This window comes from Clytia hemisphaerica, unplaced genomic scaffold (genome assembly GCF_902728285.1).
Source record: "Clytia hemisphaerica strain Z4C2 unplaced genomic scaffold, Clytia hemisphaerica genome assembly, whole genome shotgun sequence".
Lineage (NCBI taxonomy): Eukaryota > Metazoa > Cnidaria > Hydrozoa > Leptothecata > Clytiidae > Clytia > Clytia hemisphaerica.
Window position 1 is genome coordinate 125,245 of NW_027103646.1, and position 21,811 is coordinate 147,055.

The 21,811-nt window shown below is 33.0% G+C and overlaps 1 protein-coding gene across 1 annotated transcript; it reads left to right on the forward strand.

Moving 5' to 3' along the window:
• Positions 1-8,401: 8,401 nt before the first annotated feature.
• Positions 8,402-17,384, forward strand: LOC136802945 (TNF receptor-associated factor 3-like; the record flags this gene model as incomplete). Its single annotated transcript, XM_067059674.1, is given in 10 exon segments — positions 8,402-8,461; positions 10,885-11,138; positions 11,378-11,417; positions 12,332-12,445; positions 12,555-12,707; positions 12,937-12,998; positions 13,381-13,510; positions 14,465-14,670; positions 15,657-15,773; positions 17,265-17,384. Coding segments are annotated over 9 exon segments (1,154 nt in total), but the record flags the coding sequence as incomplete, so codon positions are not given.
• Between the last annotated feature and the right edge of the window lie 4,427 nt (positions 17,385-21,811).

The following is a 21,811-nucleotide window of genomic DNA, read 5'->3' on the forward strand; positions in this document are numbered from 1 at the left end:
GAATGGTCTTCATTTTCAAAAGAGTATAAATGGAATTTGAGTTAGGACTTTGAAACTTTTGATGATTTTTTATCTTCCCTTTGACTCTGTAATCTCAAATTTGACGGTCTTACGGTCTTCCAATAGAAACTCTCATAAAATCACCGGGCTACCCCTGGCCTACTGGTCTACAGAATGGTCTTCATTTTCAAAAGAGTATAAATGGAATTTGAGTTAGGACTTTGAAACTTTTGATGATTTTTTTCATCTTCCCTTTGACTCTGTAATCTCAAATTTGACGGTCTTACGGTCTTTCCAATAGAAATCTCATAAAATCACCGGGCTACCCTGGTCTAACTGGTCTACAGAATGGTCTTCATTTTCAAAAGAGTATAAATGGAATTTGAGTTAGGACTTTGAAACTTTTGATGATTTTTTATCTTCCCTTTGACTCTGTAATCTCAAATTTGACGGTCTTACGGTCTTTCAATAGAAACTCTCATAAAATCACCGGGCTACGCCTGGTCTACTGGTCTACAGAATGGTCTTCATTTTCAAAAGAGTATAAATGGAATTCGAGTTAGGACTTTGAAACTTTTGATGATTTTTTTATCTTCCCTTTGACTCTGTAATCTCAAATTTGACGGTCTTACGGTCTTCCAATAGAAACTCTCATAAAATCACCGGGCTACCCCTGGTCTACTGGTCTACAGAATGGTCTTCATTTTCAAAAGAGTATAAATGGAATTTGAGTTAGGACTTTGAAACTTTTGATGATTTTTTATCTTCCCTTTGACTCTGTAATCTCAAATTTGACGGTCTTACGGTCTTCCAATAGAAACTCTCATAAAATCACCGGGCTACCCCTGGCCTACTGGTCTACAGAATGGTCTTCATTTTCAAAAGGGTATAATGGAATTTGAGTTAGGACTTTGAAAACTTTTGATGATTTTTATCTTCCCTTTGACTCTGTAATCTCAAATTTGACGGTCTTAAATTACGGTCTTTCCAATAGAAACTCTCATAAAATCACCGGGCTACGCCTGGTCTACTGGTCTACAGAATGGTCTTCATTTTCAAAAGAGTATAAATGGAATTCGAGTTAGGACTTTGAAACTTTTGATGATTTTTTATCTTCCCTTTGACTCTGTAATCTCAAATTTGACGGTCTTACGGTCTTCCAATAGAAACTCTCATAAAATCACCGGGCTACCCCTGGTCTACTGGTCTACAGAATGGTCTTCATTTTCAAAAGAGTATAAATGGAATTTGAGTTAGGACTTTGAAACTTTTGATGATTTTTTATCTTCCCTTTGACTCTGTAATCTCAAATTTGACGGTCTTACGGTCTTCCAATAGAAACTCTCATAAAAATCACCGGGCTACCCCTGGCCTACTGGTCTACAGAATGGTCTTCATTTTCAAAAGGGTATAAATGGAATTTGAGTTAGGACTTTGAAACTTTTGATGATTTTTTATCTTCCCTTTGACTCTGTAATCTCAAATTTGACGGTCTTACGGTCTTTCAATAGAAACTCTCATAAAAAATCACCGGGCTTACGCCTGGTCTCTACTGGTCTACAGAATGGTCTTCATTTTCAAAAGAGTAAATGGAATTCGAGTTAGGACTTTGAAACTTTTGATGATTTTTTATCTTCCCTTTGACTCTGTAATCTCAAATTTGACGGTCTTACGGTCTTCCAATAGAAACTCTCATAAAATCACCGGGCTACCCCTGGTCTACTGGTCTACAGAATGGTCTTCATTTTCAAAAGAGTATAAATGGAATTTGAGTTAGGACTTTGAAACTTTTGATGATTTTTTATCTTCCCTTTGACTCTGTAATCTCAAATTTGACGGTCTTACGGTCTTCCAATAGAAACTCTCATAAAATCACCGGGCTACCCCTGGCCTACTGGTCTACAGAATGGTCTTCATTTTCAAAAGGGTATAAATGGAATTTGAGTTAGGACTTTGAAACTTTTGATGATTTTTTATCTTCCCTTTGACTCTGTAATCTCAAATTTGACGGTCTTACGGTCTTCCAATAGAAACTCTCATAAAATCACCGGGCTACCCCTGGCCTACTGGTCTACAGAATGGTCTTCGTTTTTAAAAGAGTATCAATTCAATTTAGGTTAACACTTTGAAAATTTGATGCTTATTGCCTCTTATTTGAATTTAGAATCTCAAAATTGACGGTCTGATGGTCTCCCCATAGAAACTCTCATAAATCAACCGGGCTACCCCTGGCCTACTGGTCTACAGAATGGTCTTCATTTTAATAAAAATATAAATTGAATTTGAGTTAGAACAGTGAAATTTTGATGCTTTTTTACTTTCTCTTTGACTTTGAAATCTTAAATTTGACGGTATTACGGTCTTTCGATAGAAACTCTTATAAAATCACCGGGCTACTCGTGGTGCTGGACTACAGAATGGTCTTCGGTTTTTGAAACATTTTAGATTGGGTTTAAATAATCAAGAAACATTCTTTTTATTTTGACTTTTTCTTTTTCTTTTTCCTTACTATAAAATCTTCCACCTCCACTGTCACACTAGTCCTTTTGGTTTTCCTTTTCAATATTTTCTCCTCTTCTCCACTTTTTCGTTCTTCATCCGAAGATATCACAATGACGTCGGGCTCTGAAAATAAAAAAATAAAACACGAGAGTCATGTTATGTCCAAAACTTAACCTTTAAGACATAAAAAAGGACGAAATTGAAAACGAGCTGAGCTTGTAAGAAAAAATCAAAAGGGTCACCTTTTGGCTTTGGTCCATACAGCCTGACCATAGTTGATTGGCTAAAACAGGTACAATTTTGCTTTAGCATTTCCTCCTCTTTCCTCTTTTGTGCATCTGCCATTTTCTCGGAAAGGACAAGTAAAGTGTGTAATATTTCCATCTTCAGTGGTCCTTTTAACAGGTCCAGAAATATAACCCGAATTGGAAAACTACCGGTACACACAAGAAATCGGGGAAAGTTATGGTACTCTTACCTTATAGAGAGAGGAAGTAAAATGGTGTAATGGTCTATAGAACGGTCTTCACTTTAAAAAATAAAAGTATTGACCTCTATTGGAAATACTTAAATTAGTTTGAATTTTTTTTACAGCTCTAGTTTTGCAATTTTAACGGTCTTTGAATAAGAGATGTTAAATTTTTTCAACTAAACATATCAAATATTTAATAAACTGGCATAGAAGGGAAGATTTAAAATTGAAACATTCAAAATTATTTCAAGCATTATCAATGAAATTTTCAAAATGAAAAACACGATTTAAAAAATACATTTTTAAGTAAATTTACAAGTCTGTGCCCTACGACATAATGTTGCACCCTGTCTTGACGAATGAAATGAGAATTCAGGATCAGCCAGAATCTTTGACCATGCACACCCATATTTCTGAATTCCTAATTTCAAAAATTTATCTTCTGTCGAAGAAAATGCTACTTTTTTCTGGCGTTGACCTTTTGTTTTGATTCGATTGCTTTGTGTTACAGAGTCTGATTGTGTGATATTAAAGTGCGGGGCTTGAAGAGTCGATGTATCCAAAATTTCTGTAATTTTTGATAGAGCATTTCTTGATGGAGTCTCATCGGTTAATTTTTCCATTACTTGTTTCCCTTTCGATGCAACATCTCTAGATTGAAGTTTTTGGTAGTGGACTCGCGCAACAAACGAGGTATGTTTTTGGTCTTGAGAGAGAACATGCTGCTCTTCGACTGTCAATTTCGCTGCGCTTTCCGTTTCAATAATCTGTCGATATCTAGTTGGATTTATGTACTTTCCAATAGCTTGAAAAACTAACCTTCCAAAGACGTCACTTAGACGTGAAAGTTGTGTTCCGTTCCTAGTAATTAGAAGATAGTCACATGTCGGATTCATTCTTGATCTAATACATTTGATATATCCATTGACAATATCTAAGACTTGTTTTGTAAAAATTAAGGTGTCGAATCCGTATTTTTCCATAGTTTTGAACACTGTTTGGTCGATCATTCCATTTTGGTCAACATTTTCAATCATTTCTACAGTCAGATATTGAAAAGTCATAGGTCTAGTAGCTTTTACCATAAGGAACAGAACTGCAGTGAGAAACCCAGTACAAAATGACAAATCGTGTGACGATGGACGAAAGTCCTTAGTTGAGGTACTAAGTAAAATTTGAGTAAATCTTTCGGCATGATGAGGAATAACTGATTGCATATCTTCTAGGCTTGCCCAGCAATCTATCTTAGACAAGTAATCAACACTGAGCAAAATGTTCCACTCACATCGCATTTTCGAGCAAGCGTTTTTTTAACACGGTCAATATAAATCTCTGATACCACATATGTTTCGTTAAGTGCTGTGCTGTTCATTCTCCTAAAATCTAGAACATGCGACAAGGAGTTCATATATCCTATTAAACCAGCATATCCAACACACCAATCCTTTTTTAAGTATTCAATAAAGTCTGAGATAGAAGAAATTGAACCGACACAATAATCTACGATGGTTAGTGGTATGTCCCACTCAGGGTAGCAATCTTGACAGCAAAATTTTAAAAACTTTAAAACTCTGCAACTAACTTGGCTTGACTGTTTGTAGCTTTTAGAGCCGCCGACGGCACTACACAGCCAGGATTTAAAAGAAATGTCAAATGAACAGTCTCGATTGAAAGATGGTATATCCTTAGTCCTACTCCGCTTCGTTCTTTTTAGGGTTGTAGATGTCACAACCTGCTTCGGTAAAACATCCTCTACATTTGGCTTTTCGTCAAAAAAATAATACCACCCATGCCTCTGATAAACATGCTTCCTGCAACCTCGTTTTGTTTGGTACGATTCACTGTCACAACTCTTTACAGGACAATTAAATAACCCATCTCTATCTGGAACCAAACTCAAGCGTTTTTGGTTTAGAAGCAGCTCCTACAGCGTCTTTCCAAATTTTCTTTGATAAAAGTTTCTTTGGCATTCCTTTTCCACGCACAATATACAAATAAAACCAATCTCGACCGAATTCACTCATTCGAAAAAAAAAATTGCATAAACTTGTAAAAAGTAGCAAAAGCACCCCGATTTGTATTCAAAACAAAGAAAATCCGGGGACATCCTATCATATATAAATTCTGAATATGAATTAGCATAATTTAACAAAATTTACATATTAACCAATCTCTATCCAGTAAACGGGTCAGTCGTTTGTACCCCCAGTCTTTCCTCAAAATGAAATCATAAGAACGAAAAGACTCTCTCAATATAGACACCCCCTTGAAACTTCAAAAAATGCAGCTGAAATTACTAATCTCAGCTCTTTAAAACGGAGGTACTCGATGGGAAATTTCTTATAAATAAATGGGAACTACAAAGCCCACTAAAACCCCCTAATTTTCTCAAGCAATCAAGCTTTTAAAATGAGACTCTGACAATATCCAGGGTGTGAAGAGATGTAATACAGTTTTGTTGAAGAACATATTTCAAAACAGTCCTAATTCGTCCTCTTTTTGGTCAGTAAAATGCTCATCCAAAATAAACGGAGTAACGTTAGGTAAAATACGCTTATTCAAAGATTTTCTTATAAATGACAATAATTTCGACAGGAACGAAAACGACCTCATTAGATGCTCTCAAAGGACCTTTTATTTTCTTTCGATTTCTAGTGAAAAAGGAATAAAAAAGTCCTTAATTGAAACACAGAAAGGAACGTTTGTATCAATTTAATTGAATACCTAAGCAAATATACTACAATCTCCTTTGAGACGCCTTGTACCGTTAAATGTGTTCCTATCCTTAAAAATGGCAGATATACATTTGGGAAATTAAAAAATACAGTTGATTTCGACTTGAACAAAGGGAACAGAATTATTATGAAACGTATAAAAAGATATCATTGTTAGAGGTCCTTTTTTCAAAATGATAAAATAAGGATTAAATTCACAGCGTAATGTCCCAAGAAATTGAATTTCTCCAAAACATACAAATTAGTATGTTATAACGTTTCAATAAAATGGAACACTAAGAAAGTTAGAAACTTGTTCAAATTGAAAAGCCAAAATCCACATCCGTCTTGCAAAATCTACCAAGGAGATTGTATATGCGGGGAAACATATATTGGTGAAACGGAAAGAAATGTTGAAGTCAGGTGGGGTGAACATACGTCATCAAGTGGGACATCTGAACCTTCAAAACACCTCCTTAATAACCCTGATCATGCTTTCACGTGGAAAATCCTATCGCCTGCTCCAATCAACAAAAAAGAAAGAAAGAGCCTGGAAGCGTTTTTAATTGCCTTGAATGCCCCTTCATTGAACAATCAAACCGAAACAAAAACTTTACTACTTTTTCGGAATGGCATAACTTGATTTTAATAGCAAAACATTTTAATATTTTATGTTTTTATTACCCTTGAGAAATCATTGTTAATTCTCTAACTATCGTAGATATCTAATATCTACTATAGCCCATGGGAATTAGCAGTGATTTCTCAAAAACATTTCTTGCATAAACTGTACAGCATTTTTAACGTTTTTATTTAAATCATTTGCACTGAAGATGACTGTGTCGAAAAGCTTATGCTAAATTTTTGAATAAAAGACTTTCGTGTCTAATTCTTTACTGACTTGAATGATCATACAAATTAGGTTTTGTAATGAACGTTATCTAGACATCCTTCTATCCTCGCTTTTCAAAAAAAGTAACCTCTGTACGAATAAATAAAGGCAAGATTTAGAATGCCTTCTTAAAAACTTTCCATTTATCTCACTAGTATTAATTTTTTTTAATCGGATTTCCTTTCTAGAAGACTTTTGACCTTTGACTTTCAATGCATCTATTTTATTCATCCTCTACATCGTATTCTAGTTTTAAATTCAATTTAGATTAATGCATTTGAATCTATTACCATTACATTTCCTACTACATTAAACAATCTCTATACTCCTTAACATTAACCACCCCAATAAAACATCCATTATAGGCATGATAAATATCATCATTCAAATTTCTTTTGAAATAACTTTAGAATTCATTTTATTTGGCTTATGATGAATTTGTCTATTGAAGTTCTTGATAGAACAATTTTACAAGAAAACCGAGTCTTAAAATTCCCAAAGAAAAAGAACAATTTAAGAGCAAATCTGAGCCAGGGTAATGCCTTTTTGCCAAATATTATGGCTATAGTTGTAGAAACTGGTTAAGATCTGCTTGAATACTGAAAGAATTATTAACAACAAGTAGTGTCATATATCTAATTTTTACTTTGTATTATTTGTACTCATAGCTATTAGCATAGAGGCGGGAAGGGCTTTCTTACAACGTTTCTTCAAAGTAAAGGCGTTTAAAAGACGGGGGGTTATTCGATTTAATTGTAAAAACGTTTCTCTCAGAATCTGCAATTCAATTTTTCTTTGAAGAGTAGCTTCAAGTCTAGCAAAATTAAAGTGTTTAAGGTTTGTCATTAAGTCCCAATTGAATGGACGGAACAACTTAGAAGGTTGGTATATACAAATTAGATTCAAACTATAAACAGTTTAGATAAGACAAGGCTTTCTAGTTAATTCTATTTAGGTCTTTTTCTCTAAATAAATTTGAATTTGAATTTAAATTATCCTCGATTTTAATTAGGACGTCGCCTCAGCATTTTTATTTATTTTCTTATTATTAATGTCCACAAAACCAATAAAAGGAAAAGGAATTTAAAAAAAATTGAAGCCTTTTTAGATTTGATTTTTATAATGCTGATATTATAATTATAATCCACCCATTACGCTTCATTGATGCAGGACAATTAATTAGAGGTGTGTACTAGTTATATACACGGATCAAATTATGTCAGCTATTGTTCAGTGCTGTTATAGAACAATAGTTTTGATTAAACAATATGGTCTTATTAATGTATGCATAAATTTACCCATAATGCTTAGTTTTGTTTAATAAAGGGTAAATGATCAAACACCCACTTCAAACACATTTTGCATCTCGTATCGTCAGTATTAACGTGATTATTGATTGAAAAGACTTTATTTTTCATCACTTAATATTTTTTACTTCATCAGATATTGTTTGAAGAATTCATTTAGAGAATCTTCCGTACGATTTCATACATATTAAAAGAATTTTTTTTGACACAATATTTGAAATTTAGTTGTGTCACTTTGGAGTTGATTTGTTTTGGGCACTAAGACAGGTAATTGTTCGATCGAATATTTCTTTCCCTGATTATCAATATTTAATTATAAATTTTTTAGACAAATTCTCTTTAGGCAAATTTGATATTCATTGGGGTGGAAATTAGAATCATAACATTTGACATTTTATGACCAAGCTATTCTTGATTTTTGAAGGATGTACTGAGATTAGAGAGCAAAACTTTAATTTTTGAAAGACATTAAAAAGTGATCAATATTTCTTGTGTTTCTTTACTCAGATCAACTAATTCATTCGTGGAACCAAGTCAATAACAAGTTCAATCCCTCCTGCTCACATCGCTTAAGGTTTGTCGAACCAAAATGAAATATTTTAGTTTAGTTTCCTTTTCTCAAGCTAAATTTGTTTTTAATTTATATTATTTTTTCGAAAATGTGAGTACAACCATGTCTGACTGACCGGTGCAACTTTTTTCCTCAGTTAGTGGGGATAAAAATTATATTGTTCCAAAATTAAGTAGTATTGTTTTTGAGTGCAATTTTTAAACATTGAATTTCGAGTGAGAATGAAATCAAAGTCAATGTCTTAGTGGGGCTGAAATTCCAGGGTATCTTTCCATCGGGACGAAATTCTTGCAAAATCTTCCAGTTGGGATAGGGTCCCAGCGGATCTGTGACACAGGAGTGTAAATATAGACACACAGATAAAGATCGTAATACAGAAAGACGTGACTTGTCAAGCAGTTTTACGTACCTAAGAATGGGCCCATCTCTATAGTTACTCCTCTACGGTGGATTCTTCAGCAGTTTGATTGAAATAAAAGGTGGGGACTTGTTGACTAAACCACTATTTAGAATAGTGTATACTTATAACAATTAAACTGGTGTGAAACCGGACCCGATATTTTGTACTGATGCACTGTTACTGTAAAAACATAGCCGGCTGTGATTGGTTTAAACAAGCTTAAATTGAAAACTGTATTAACTTGACAGTCTGAAGGACTGATCTTAAATCTTAGCCTAGACTGTCCCAAGAAAGGGTTCGTAATAGATTACGTAATGTAAGAAATGGAAATTTTATCGTAATACTGAAAATTTATAAAAGATAACTAGAAAATCAAAGAGTGAAAAGATTTCAAATGAAACCTAATATACCTTAGGATCCTCTATTGAGATGGTATAAATCGTGTAGGAAAAATGTCTAAAGGAAAAACCGCAGTACGAGCTCCTTTTGATTGCTAAATTTCCTTCTTTCAAGACGTACAAATTAGGGTTTGCACTGGACATTATTTAGATGTTTTATTGTACATTCGCTTTTATATAAGATTTAACCTAAGAACACAAAGACAAGGTTTAAGTTATAATACCATCAAAAAAGAATTCTTACTGATTGTTCTTTAACGACTTTAATCTCAATAAAGCGGTATTAATTATAACAATTGCACTAAAAATACATTTTATTTAATCAGCAACAACATAACTCATTTCCTTAACCCTAATCCCTCGATTTCCTATTTTAAACACTTCTTTGTACACGTAGATGATTTTTTATTGAGGCATAATTACTAGGTCACAGTGTGGATGTAACCACACTGAAACAACCGCCTTCCATCACGCATCACGCTCGCGAAAGAGCCATCAAAATCAGGAGTTCAACTCCGAATTCCTAGGTTACTTTTCCTCGAAACATCAATTAATTTGGGACAGGGGTGTAACAGATGACAATGATTAAGATGAAATTCTTTCCATCGATTTTAATCACTCCGTAGATAAAGTGTTGGGTCCTTTATTCAAAAGGGATAAAAGGGATGGTATGAATAGTAGAGACAAGCTTTAAAATAAAATGTTTTTAAATACACGCCTTAATGCTTAATTGAATTCACAGTGTGAGGTCACAAGAGATCAAAATTTCTCTCTCAAAACATACAAATTAGGGTTTATAATGAACGTTATCAAGATATCCGTTTTTGTTATTGTTTTTCAAAAGAAGTAAATAAAGGCAAGATTTAGAACCATAAAACGCTTACCAATATTTCTATTCTTTTCGTCTCACTAGTATCAATTCTCTTTTACAGTCAAATTTCAATCGGATCAATTTGCTAAGCGACTTTTGACCTTTGACTTTCATGGCATCTTTTTTATTGTTTTACTTTTACATTATGGTTTTTATTTTTAATTTAATATAATGCATTATTTTAATCTACTCCCTCTTCGGCTTTTATATTTCCTACATAACACAATCTCTACACTTCTTAACCTTATGTATGCCATTTATAAATTTTATTATTCAAAATCCTATTGATCTAATGTTAGAAAATCATTTAATTAGATTTTTGATTCATTTGTTTATTGACGCTCTGGTATAGGACTGGCACTTTAAAGCTCAATTAGGCTCAAAATTACCAAATAAAGCAGACAATTTAAGAAGACTGCTAAATTTAGATCTGCAGGAATATCAAGCATACTTCCAAGGCAAAAGAACAGAGGGAATCAATAATAGTTCTTTTGAAACACTCCTGTCTCACATTCGTTTTGAAGCTTTTTTCCCATAGCAGGGGAAAATTGTATGTGTTTTTAATTTAATAGCTTCTCTTTTGATGAAATATAAAAAATGTAAAAGAAAAGACAGTTTCTAGAAAAGGTTGTTTTTTCAAGAAAATCAAGAAAATGGCCACAAAAACTCATGAAAGTAGGATAGTAAAATGAAGGAATTTTCGTGATAAAATTTCTCTAAGGTTCGAAACTGAGCAATCACTCTTCCGTTCTTTCAGATTCCTTCAAGTTCTACTTTCTAAAGAAAAACCAAATCCAAAATGGCAGCTTCTCGTGATTACGACCACAATAACACCAATGGTTACTCCTCATCATCAAGCAACGAAGACGAATACGCTGGATATCCGTTCGACTTTTTGGAGACCGATTTCCAGTGTATAATTTGTACGATGGTAATAAGAGGGTTCACAGAGCTGCCATGCGGACATGCAGCGTGCAAATTCTGCATTGAAAAATGGGAAAAACAGAAAGTGTAAGTCAATACTTTTTAACGAATTTCACAACATACGCTTACAAACATTTACGATGTAAAACTATCACGAAGCTTCCTTTCGCAAAATTTAAAATATCGTAAATATTTCCCCTATAAACTTTTGGGCATCGTTAAACAAAAATTTTTGAAACAAACTTTTTTTAAAAGTGGCCAATATTTCTTCAGTCTGATGAAAAATAGCTGTTTTATAACCACTAAGTATTCATTTTACTTTTCAGAGCCTGCTGTGAATGTCAGGAATCTTACGACAAAACCAAGGTAAATTTCAGTATTTGCGTTTTTAAGTATCTTAAGGCTCTTTGTTAAACCTTTTGTGTCAAGGTGGTTTGATGACTCAAAGGTTTACAATGGTTGTGTACTTCACGACGATTGTAGACAAAATTTTAACATGTTATATTTGGAATTATATGTCCCAGTCGAATTAAAGGGAAAATTTTTCATTTTCATTTTTACCTTGAAGTTTGGTAACACCGAAAAGATAAACATCGATTTCTGAAGAGAAATCGTGAAAAATCTATTTTACTTTTGGTGGAAATATGTTCCAAAAGTATTCATACCTACATAGAATGGTATGTCTGGTAAATTTTAGATGACATATAGCTTGATAAGAAGAAAAAAATATATGAAAAATACAAGATAAAAAAAAATCCAGATAGCAGCATAATTTGAAAATCCTGTCTTACTTGAGTTTTTGCTTCGGAAGAAAGCTGTTTTCTCTCTGATTTCATCTACAGCATAAAACAGCTAAAACCATCGTTGTCAAATAAATTTTTATATTTGATATTTTATGATATTGTCGTGACCGTTTTCAGATCAATTTGAATATTTGTAGCCCTCTCCTTTAAAATAGATGTTAAGGACAACAACTCCCATTCAGTCTCATTCAAAATTGAATACAGCTATGAATTTTAACATTTAAAATTAAGAGCTTTTAAATTCAAAAGCTATTTTGAGCCTAAGCGCGTTTAACAGTTAGGCGCTTTTAAACTCCATTTTTCTACCTATTCTAACTATTTTTCTACCCACTAAAATGATCTGAACAAAAATAGGAAAATTTGATTGAAAAATCCTCTTCTCTTTTTAAATTTCAAAAGAATTGACTAGTTTTTTACACGCGGTGTCTTTGATAATTACATAGAATAATGCCAGCAAAATTGTCAATTAATTTTCAGAAGCAGGAAAGTCGGTACAATGACCGAAAAATCAAACATGAAAGACAAGCTCGCTGCAAGCAACACGAACAAGGCTGCACTTGGCAAGGCTCCATTGCCGATTACAAAGATCAGGTAGGTATTTCATAATTCCTAATTGCTTGCGATTTAAAATAACTTTTCTTGGGTCATCAGTAAAATAACTAATGAAAAAATGAGTTAGACATATGTATTTTGTGCATAGCATCGTAAACGCTGTGGCTTCAGAAACGTCAGATGTCGTCTGTGTAATCAAAAAGTCGATCATCAAGAAAAGGAGGGACACAAGTTGACGTGTACACATCGTTTGGTTAATTGTACAACATGTGGTGCCCAGTACAGCTTCATCAACAAAAAGGTACTTCTTTTATTTTTCAGTTTTTTTATTGTCAGTGACTTAGTGAAATCCTCTAACCAGTGTAGATGAAACTGAAAAAGTCGAAAACTAAAGGGGATTGCAAATTCATTTCATTATGATAGGGAGGGTGGCTACATGATCAAGCAGTCGAATTACCAAAACATTTTTGTTTCTCTCGATAATTACTTAATTAAAAGATATTTGTTCATCTGGATTTGTAACTTTTTAGAAACACGAAGACGAAGAATGCAAGTTACCTTGTGATTATTATCAGTATGGTTGCCATGAAAGGTGAATCTTCTAATACTCTCAAATATCTAATAAAAGGGGATCGGGGTTAAAATAAACAGGAGTTTTGTAAAATCTTTAAAATTTGATATGCAGGGCGTAATTACCGGAAGGTCGGAAATTGCACTTTAAAAAGTTCCAAAGTAAAGTAATTGTATACTGAAAGAGGATACTTAGAGCAGAATTTCTTCTTTTGACAACTGAAAAAAATTCCAAAATCAATAAACAGGGGACGTTTATTAAGCACCTAAGATTCTTACGTGGATTATTTAACTTCTAGTTCTTGAAGAATTGGTTGTGGTATTTAATATTTGCTGATCACTTCGCTGTTGGACTTTCCCGGAGGTCCCATAAATTAATTGCTCTTCGTTCGTTTATTTGTTAGTTTGTTTTTACCTAGACGATTCTATCGTCTACACATTATCACTGAAAAGGGGAATAAATTAGGAAGCAGGATAAATTTGAAAACGAGTTTAGTTCGGGGCGGAGTAAACAGTGGCGGATGTGTTTACAGTGTATTGTTGTTCCAAAGCTCTACCGCCATTATTTTTCCCGTAAACCGCCCTGACGCCCCTACTCTGCGGATATATTTTCTTGCGTTTACTGAACCTCAAAACGGACGATAGCATCGTCTAGTTTTTATCCAGAATTTGACGGAAAATTTTTTTTTGAAAAAAAACCCTTTTCCGGTCTTCCGTTCCTGAAATGTCTCTCAAAGTCTTTAAGGGATTTTCTCAAGATTATCTTTTTAGCTTTTCCGGATGTTTTGTACATAATTGCGTTAGTAATGCCATCAATGTGTCAAAAACAGTTTTCAGAAAAAAATCTGTTCATAGGAAAAGGTATTTAATGATAATGCCGAACGTTTTTAATCATTTGATTTCCAACGAAATTTTTTTTCAACCCAGAACACCTTAGACTACTGGCATCCACATAGGATTTTTGTTTTTGGTACTTGATGTTTTTCTTTTGGTTCAACACAATTTTGCGAATTGAGATTACAAGTTTTAGAAAGCAAACTCAATGAAAAGATTTCTTGAATTCCAAAGTCAATCGAATGATGACAGAAAATCATTTTTTCAGCGTCTTTCTAAAAGGGCAATCAGCACAGATTTGTATACATTCTTGAATAAAAAATAACAAGTAAAGCTATAAATCATAATCTTCTAATTTAGCATAAATTGACGCTGAGAAAATGTTCAAAACTAAAGGGTCCGCATAACTTTTAGAGAGACTTTCACTCCCTTTCTCAAGTTATTAACATTTTTCATGATTTTTTGTACATTGAAGCAAATATGTAATTCCCAAAACAATGAAGCCAAATTTCAGTGAAAAATTACTTTTATTGAGATTTTCTCATTATTCTTTCATGATTTTCTTTAAATTTTAAATTTAATATTTTCTGTTCATTAGCCGGAGAGGTCCATTAAACTATGATTAAACTATCACTTGGTTTGTTTTAATTCCAGGTATGCAAACCAAATATGGAGCGACACCTTGCCAATTCAGCAAGACGTCATATTGAACTTGTTAAAGCTCACTATGAAAAACTTATTTCTGTGAAGGATAAGAAGATCACAGAACTTAACACGACAGTCAACTTACAGAGTGAACACATTGCAGAACTGACAACGCAGCTCGAAGTAAATAAAATACCCATGGCAACCAGTTCAAGGTAAACGAAGCACTATGTGTTAGCTTTTACTGTAAATCAGTTTTTCATTTTTTCTGAAACTAATTCTAACCGCCTCAAAAAAAGTACTTTTTTTTTTATTTCAGCTAAAAAATCTCTCATCTAGGTGATTAAGGAAAGCAAATCAACATTCTGTTGATCTGCGACCAAGCTTGAGTTCTTTGAAATTGTGCTAGCGTAAAACTCCTACTAAATCCATAAATTACTTGGGGCTCTCTTAATTCAAAGATTTCAAACAATTTTTGACTACACATGAAACACACCGGAAAGAATTGTTTTTTTCAACTTCTAGACTCATTCAACTCTCCTTGTCCCCCAGGGCTAGACGAGAGTGATCTAGTATGCCATAGCAAGACTTACACTTCCATTATATCTCTAAAAGGACCACGATCCGTTAATGGAAGTCAGCAAACAAGATAATTTCCTAAATTCTAAAATATTTTTGAAAATAGGTGTAAAGTTCCTCATTTTTCCCTTAAAACAAGAACAACATAAGAATAATCTGAAGCTTGAAAAATAACAACAACTGAGGCTTTAAAAAAGTTAACTCAATTTTATAAAAAGAAGACAAATCAATTGAATTTATGACATCCTCTTCTCCTAGACCTGGTGGAAACAAGGAAAAAAGGCAAAAATATGGTGATTTCCCTGTGGATAATTATAATCCAATGTTTGTCCCTACTGAAAATAATCGATTGAACAAATTCTCACGACAAAATATTGTCCTATTTTTCCATTCTCACTGAAATTTTCTGACTTTAATTAAAACAATAGAAGTAACTCCCCAGTCGCAAAGATCATGGGAGTAACAAGCCCGTTATTTCCACCCCACTGGCTCAAAAGATTCCACCGGTTCTGTGATGGTCTTGTGATATACAATATTATCAATCCAACTAATTTAGCTGGTGTCAATGACACTTACTTTATTTCAATTTATCTCTTATTAACCCCACCTTTTCATCTATTAGCTCACCAACAGTGAAACCGGCAGTTAAACCGAAATCTTTTCTAAGAACTTTTTTCGAAAGAAAAAATGACAAACAACAACAACAACAACAAGCAACAAATACCCTTCAACCGGCATCGTGAGTATTTAGCGCTTTTAAGCTTTTAAGAGCACAGTTATTCATTTAAGAGCTCTGACCATAATGAAGTTTTCATGATTGCCGTGTTCAAAATGTGTTTTCTGACTGATGTAACCAACAAAACTATGACATGTTATACATTTTCTGTTAGACAAACTATTCCTGAATCTGAAAATTTAAAAATTGCATTGAAAAAATTTGATGAAGAAGAAAATGAAGACTTTTGAGAGAAAGAGTATTTCAACTTTGAAGAGCTAAGTTTCGGCGAAGAAAAAACATTTTGAAAAATTTTTCGCAGTAGATGATGTATCTTGTACCGAACAATAAAAATTTTTGCAGAAAATTTTTCTAAATGCTTTTTTGTCTCGAAATCTTCAAAATAGTGGTTTTTCAAAAATTTTTCATCTGGATTTTGTTTAAAAAAACAGTCATAACTTTTGACACATCTTTTTAGAAAGATTTTCCGCAAAATTTAAAATAGTTCAATTCTTTGCGGACAGTTTGAAAAAACTTCGAAACAAAAAGGTTAATTACTCATTCAAACTTAGCACTTTTTATAAAAGAAGGTGATGCAACATATTATTAACGTCTTTTTAAAGTTCATAACGTCATTCTTGCAATTAAGTTCTTAATTACTCTTAAGGGATTTGATTAAAAAGCAATTTATAAAGGCAATTCTTTGTTAAAAGTGCTAAAGAATCTAAAACATAACTTTCATGTTCAGATACTAAAATCAATTTTCCGACTATGGTCAGAGCCCTTAAGAACCCCCTCTCGGTGTAGGCAGACCCCCGTTGGGGTCCCTCTCCTTGCGAAATTGAATTGAAATATCTTTTCATTGAAATGGAAATTTTCAATTTTATTTATGGGATACACAATATACTAAATAATTATGAATTCCTTCACCTAATGTTCTTTTTCGCAGTGAAATTACACTCGAAGAATAAGTGAATGTAAACTCTAAATTATCTAGAATGACCCAATTGATGAGAATTTAATTGCTGTTTATCTATATCGTCGATGTATTTTACTGAAATTTTTTTACATTCAGATAGTTAGTAAGAAAGACATTTGAAAAATTCAGATTTCAAACGAAAAAATGTTCAGTAGTAACCAAGTTACGAAAAACTATTTATTAGCAAAAATTGATTGTCAGTCTTAAAAATAAAACGTTGGCGAAAATATCATATATGTAGCTTCATAAAAAAGTTCTAATGGTACAGTAAAGGGTTAGTCTATTATGTTTTCTCACGTGTTCTCCTGACGAATAATCTGAAGCTCAAAGTGCTAAAAAATAAAGATTATCTGAGACTCAACAAAAGTTTTTCCGGTTCTTATAAAAATTAGCGTATACCCAATAATTGGTTATAAGGTTGGGTTAAAACTTGTACATATTTTCATCAATCAAATTAAACTGGCTTGTATCAATGACAATTTATTTTATTGCAAGTATATCTCTTATTATATCAGCCCTAATTATTCATTTACTAGCTCACCAACGGTGAAACAGACAGTTAAACCGAAAACTCTCCCCAGACCCCCAATTCGACTTGACGAACAAGAAGAAAAAAAGCAACAACAACAAGCAACAAATCGCTCTCAACCGGCTTCGTGAGTATTTAGCACTTTTAAGACCATTATTGCTCATATATAACCCTTAAACAGCTAAGTACGTGAATGTACGTTTAAAAAGCACCAAAACCCAGACTTTAAGACCTAGCTCCTGATCACTTGATTTAAAAAGGGCGTGAACCAAATGCTTTTAAAAGTGTATAACATTTGCTTTCTAATGGTGGTAAATCCACAACTACAAGCTACAAGCTCTTATGCTATTTCAAACTTTTAGATTTTCAAAAAAAAAATGGGTTATTTTAAAAAGCATGATACCCCAATTACTTATTGGGGTACCACTTTCCGCCCTTAATTTTGTTAAATGACGCTTAATTTCTTTATAATATGGTATGATAACCTTCCATTAATGGTTTGATAAAGTTAGATTTAAGATTGTCACAAAACTTTTGCCACAGTTGCTGTTCTCCGACAGGTAGTGAAAATCTACTGCTTTTTAATTAAATCAGCCGCAAATCCACAAAAGGATACAAATTAACAGTCATTTTAGCCTTGGAAAATTTGTAAAGATAGCTTTTAGAGCAAGAAAAGCAATGACACTTTCTGTTGTCATTTTTATCACTAAACTGACACTTTCTACCAAAAATTTTGATGACATCATAAAATGCAATAGTTCTAAGGTTACTTTGATTAAGAATTACATTCATACTCGGTGTGATGCAGGAAATATAATTGGATATGAATTGACATTAGGTAGTAGTTAAAGTTAGTTAAAATAGTCTTTGATTCTCTCAAACACGTGTTTTAAAAGCAAACAAGCATGATATTATGGTATCAACACATTTCATATTATCTGTATTATTTGTTATTATTATATCACTCTACATTAATTTTTAAAAGCATATGTTATTCTTTTTCACCCGATTTAATCCTGGTAAGTAAACTAAATGGTTTTCAAAATAACCCAAAAAAAATCAAGAAAAAAACGCAGATTTATCAAAAAAATTAAGGCATGCTAGGTTAAGAATCCCTTTGTCTAGAAAGACCTACCGTGAAAATATCATATATTGACCTGTGCCGACCATTCGAGATTCTATTCAGCGCGTAATCAACGCAGAGAAAAGTAACCATGACGACCATCCAAGATCTTGGATGAAGTTCAAAGTTGATATTTCTATTCTCATCGTTGAAGACGTAACTCAAAAATGTCATCAATGCTTTTTAAAAACAGTCAGTGATAGATAATTGTAACATAAAGTGTGCCTATTATTTCGATTTAATTAAAGTGACATTTCCATAATTGAGAGTTTAGTAATTACTGTTAAACATTTCGGAATCATGTAAAACATTTTTTTCGAAAGAAACTCATTTTAATTACACTTGGAGGTTTCTGGAGAGTTCGTAAATAGTAAACTGCATACTGATAACTGCTAGACAGTATAATAAGGGTGATAATTGTCTTAAATATTTCTCAACATCTGTGTTAAAGATGATTAGATTGACACATGCGTGATAAAATTTCTCAACCTCTGATACTCCGGGTAAGAAAGACCCCCTTTTACTATTTTCTCAGGCAATTTAAGGCATGTCCAAACTTTTTAATAAAATTTTATCAAAAGGATCACTTTCAAAACAAAATATTTTGAAATCTCGCTGACGTCACCACTATATCACAAAATTTAGGATTTTGCTGATTTCTACTAACGTAAGCAAGTTTTGAAAAAGAGTTTTATGCAAAAATGGTCCTTTTAATGATGTGCAACTTTGGTCCAAATTTTATGTTCATACCACCAGCGAAGGTGAAGTTATTCAAAAAACAACTTTTACTGACATAAGCTTTTTTCGGTTTTTGCCTACTATCTTTTTTAGGTCAAAAAATTAATTATGATACAGCTGTTCTATACTCCAATGACGCTTCTTTCGATGCATGAAGTGATATGATTTGATAAGTGGGAACGGTGGTAAAAAATTACGGTAAATTTGGCTCTGGTAAATTAATTTACCCGAGTCATCCTTAAAGATAAAATTTTCATTTTGATTATGGAAACTTTACTATTAATGGCAGGGGTACTGCAGTTCTTACATGAATGGTAATTTACAAAGAAAGATTTTTTCAGAATTTTTTCGGAAAAACGGTCAAAAATTTTACACACTCCCCTCAAAGTTCTGTTATAAGAAGAGTGAAACAGCTTGTTCTTCAGGAAAGGTCCAGGTTTTTCAGAATAAGGTCCAAATATTTTTACCAAACATTTACGAGGACACAAGTTGACCAATTTCCTCATCCGTCAAATTTTTATTTTAACAATCAGGCCCATTTCTCTCGCTTTTCCAAGCCCAAAGCTATTCTTTGGGACAAAAAGTAGAGACGAGTTTCTCACATAGCCTCACTTTTCTATCTTAGCACGAGTTCTTTGAATATGAAGATTTCAATTGAAACTTTTATATTACACCTCCCCTCTTCTTGTTATATTGCCGAAATTAGCCTTGTTTGTAGGGACAGTATGACTGTGTAATTTCCTCATAAAGACTTACCAAAGGGAAAAAAGATTTAAGGTTCCGATATTGGTAATTTATTTTGTCACATCCAGATACCAGTGGATACCCCTTAAAATCACATACCCCTTAAAACCCACAATGTTGCATTTTTGGCTTTCATAACTACCGATTTAATTTTGTGGGTATGTTTCCTTTTTACCCCTTTATAATTTCTTTCCTACATCCAAATTTCAGGATTTTAAAGCTGCTAAGTATCTTAAATTCGAGTTATTCGCAATTATCAAACTCCCTCCCCCCTCAGGTTTTTGGACCTAGAATACACAATGAATTAAGGCCTAAAACCTATACTTTGATCCCATATTATGGTCGGTGAAAAAATCATTGGATCTTCGTGAATAGACCCCACAAATGACAGGCCTTAAATTCTACTTTAAGCACTTTTTGTGATATCATAAAACCTGAAATCGCTTTCTTAAAACTGGTAGTTACATACAAAACGTCCAAATTTGCTGGAGATTAGCAAAACATCGAACCTAGGTCAAAATGAAGCAAGAAGGTTTGTGGCCTTTCGAGCCGTTTTTGACGAAAACCCACACACAATGCATTTGGGCATGAATCCTGAAAAATGAAATATTTGTGGAATGAATTCTAGCAGCTTTGACCTTGAATCACGAAGCACCCAATTTGTATCCACTTGAGTACCCGTTAGCAAGGGTCGGACTTTGTGGTTTTTAGCCTTATTTTGGGGTTTTAAGGGGTATTTTCATTTTAACACTATTTTTGAGATCATTTAGGTTAATGGTAATTCAAAACATTAGTAACTTTACAGTGAATCACTGTTCAAAATTTGAGGTCAATGAACTTTTTTGTAAAAAGTTATTCGAGAAAAACCATTTTGTAGGTTTTAAGGGGTAAACTAGCTCAATTGCACTTTTTCATTCCTCGTGAAAAACTGAAAAAACTTTTTCTACAAAAATCACTGCTAGGGAAGACAATCATAGACAACGTACTTTCAACACAAAAAGTTTCAGCCTTACACTCCAACTAAACAATGAGATAGAGGGTACCACTTTTTATTGTGGGTTTTAAGGGGTATCCACTGGTAGTTAGCAGAAAAAGGAATACAAAAGGCTTATTTGAATACTTTTATCTATATGATAATAACCGTACATGTCTGAAACCTTCTTTGCGGTCTTTTTGTTTTTGCTAGCGCTTTTAGCACTTGCAGGAATTTATGAAGGGTATTGTTTCATTCAAAAGCAAGAGTTTTCTACCTAATTTATTCAAAATATAGATAGTCAAACCCCCCTGATGAGAATCATTATCATGTCGCAAAATTACTTGCGAAATAGAGAAAACAACAGCATTACTCACAAAATCATCGTGTAAGTTTTACAATAAAAGATAATTAGCAGTAGCAATAAATTATAGTTTCTGAACGAGTTTGAAGGTACGCTATATTCAATTTTGATAATATTTGCAGGTGAATTAGAAGTCCATCCTTGACTAGGGGGACGGGGTATAGAATGTTTAAAAGAGATTTCATTAATTTTCTAAGTTATACCACTTAGATGTGTTCATATTTACATGTTCGAACCTTTTACCTGTTGATTACAAATCCAATCCATTATATCATTTGCAAGATAAAGGATTGAAAATAGAAATGTCATTTTTTCACAATAATTTAGCCTTTTATGCAAGTGTTTTTTCCACCGAAAGTTAGTTTAGACGTCAATCATTCAAATGTACGTCAGGAATATTTTTAATTATCGCACCAACTAGGCAGTCGTAAATTTTCATATTTTCATTAGAAAAACCGGTCATTCATACATGGTATTTTGTATAAAGTTTTTTGTTAAGAAAATACGGTAATCAGAAGGGTGTTTTACTAAGAATACCAATTCTCAAAAATTGTTTCTTTTCTTCTAAATGATTAAATATGGCAACTATCAATATATTTCGGATCCCAAATT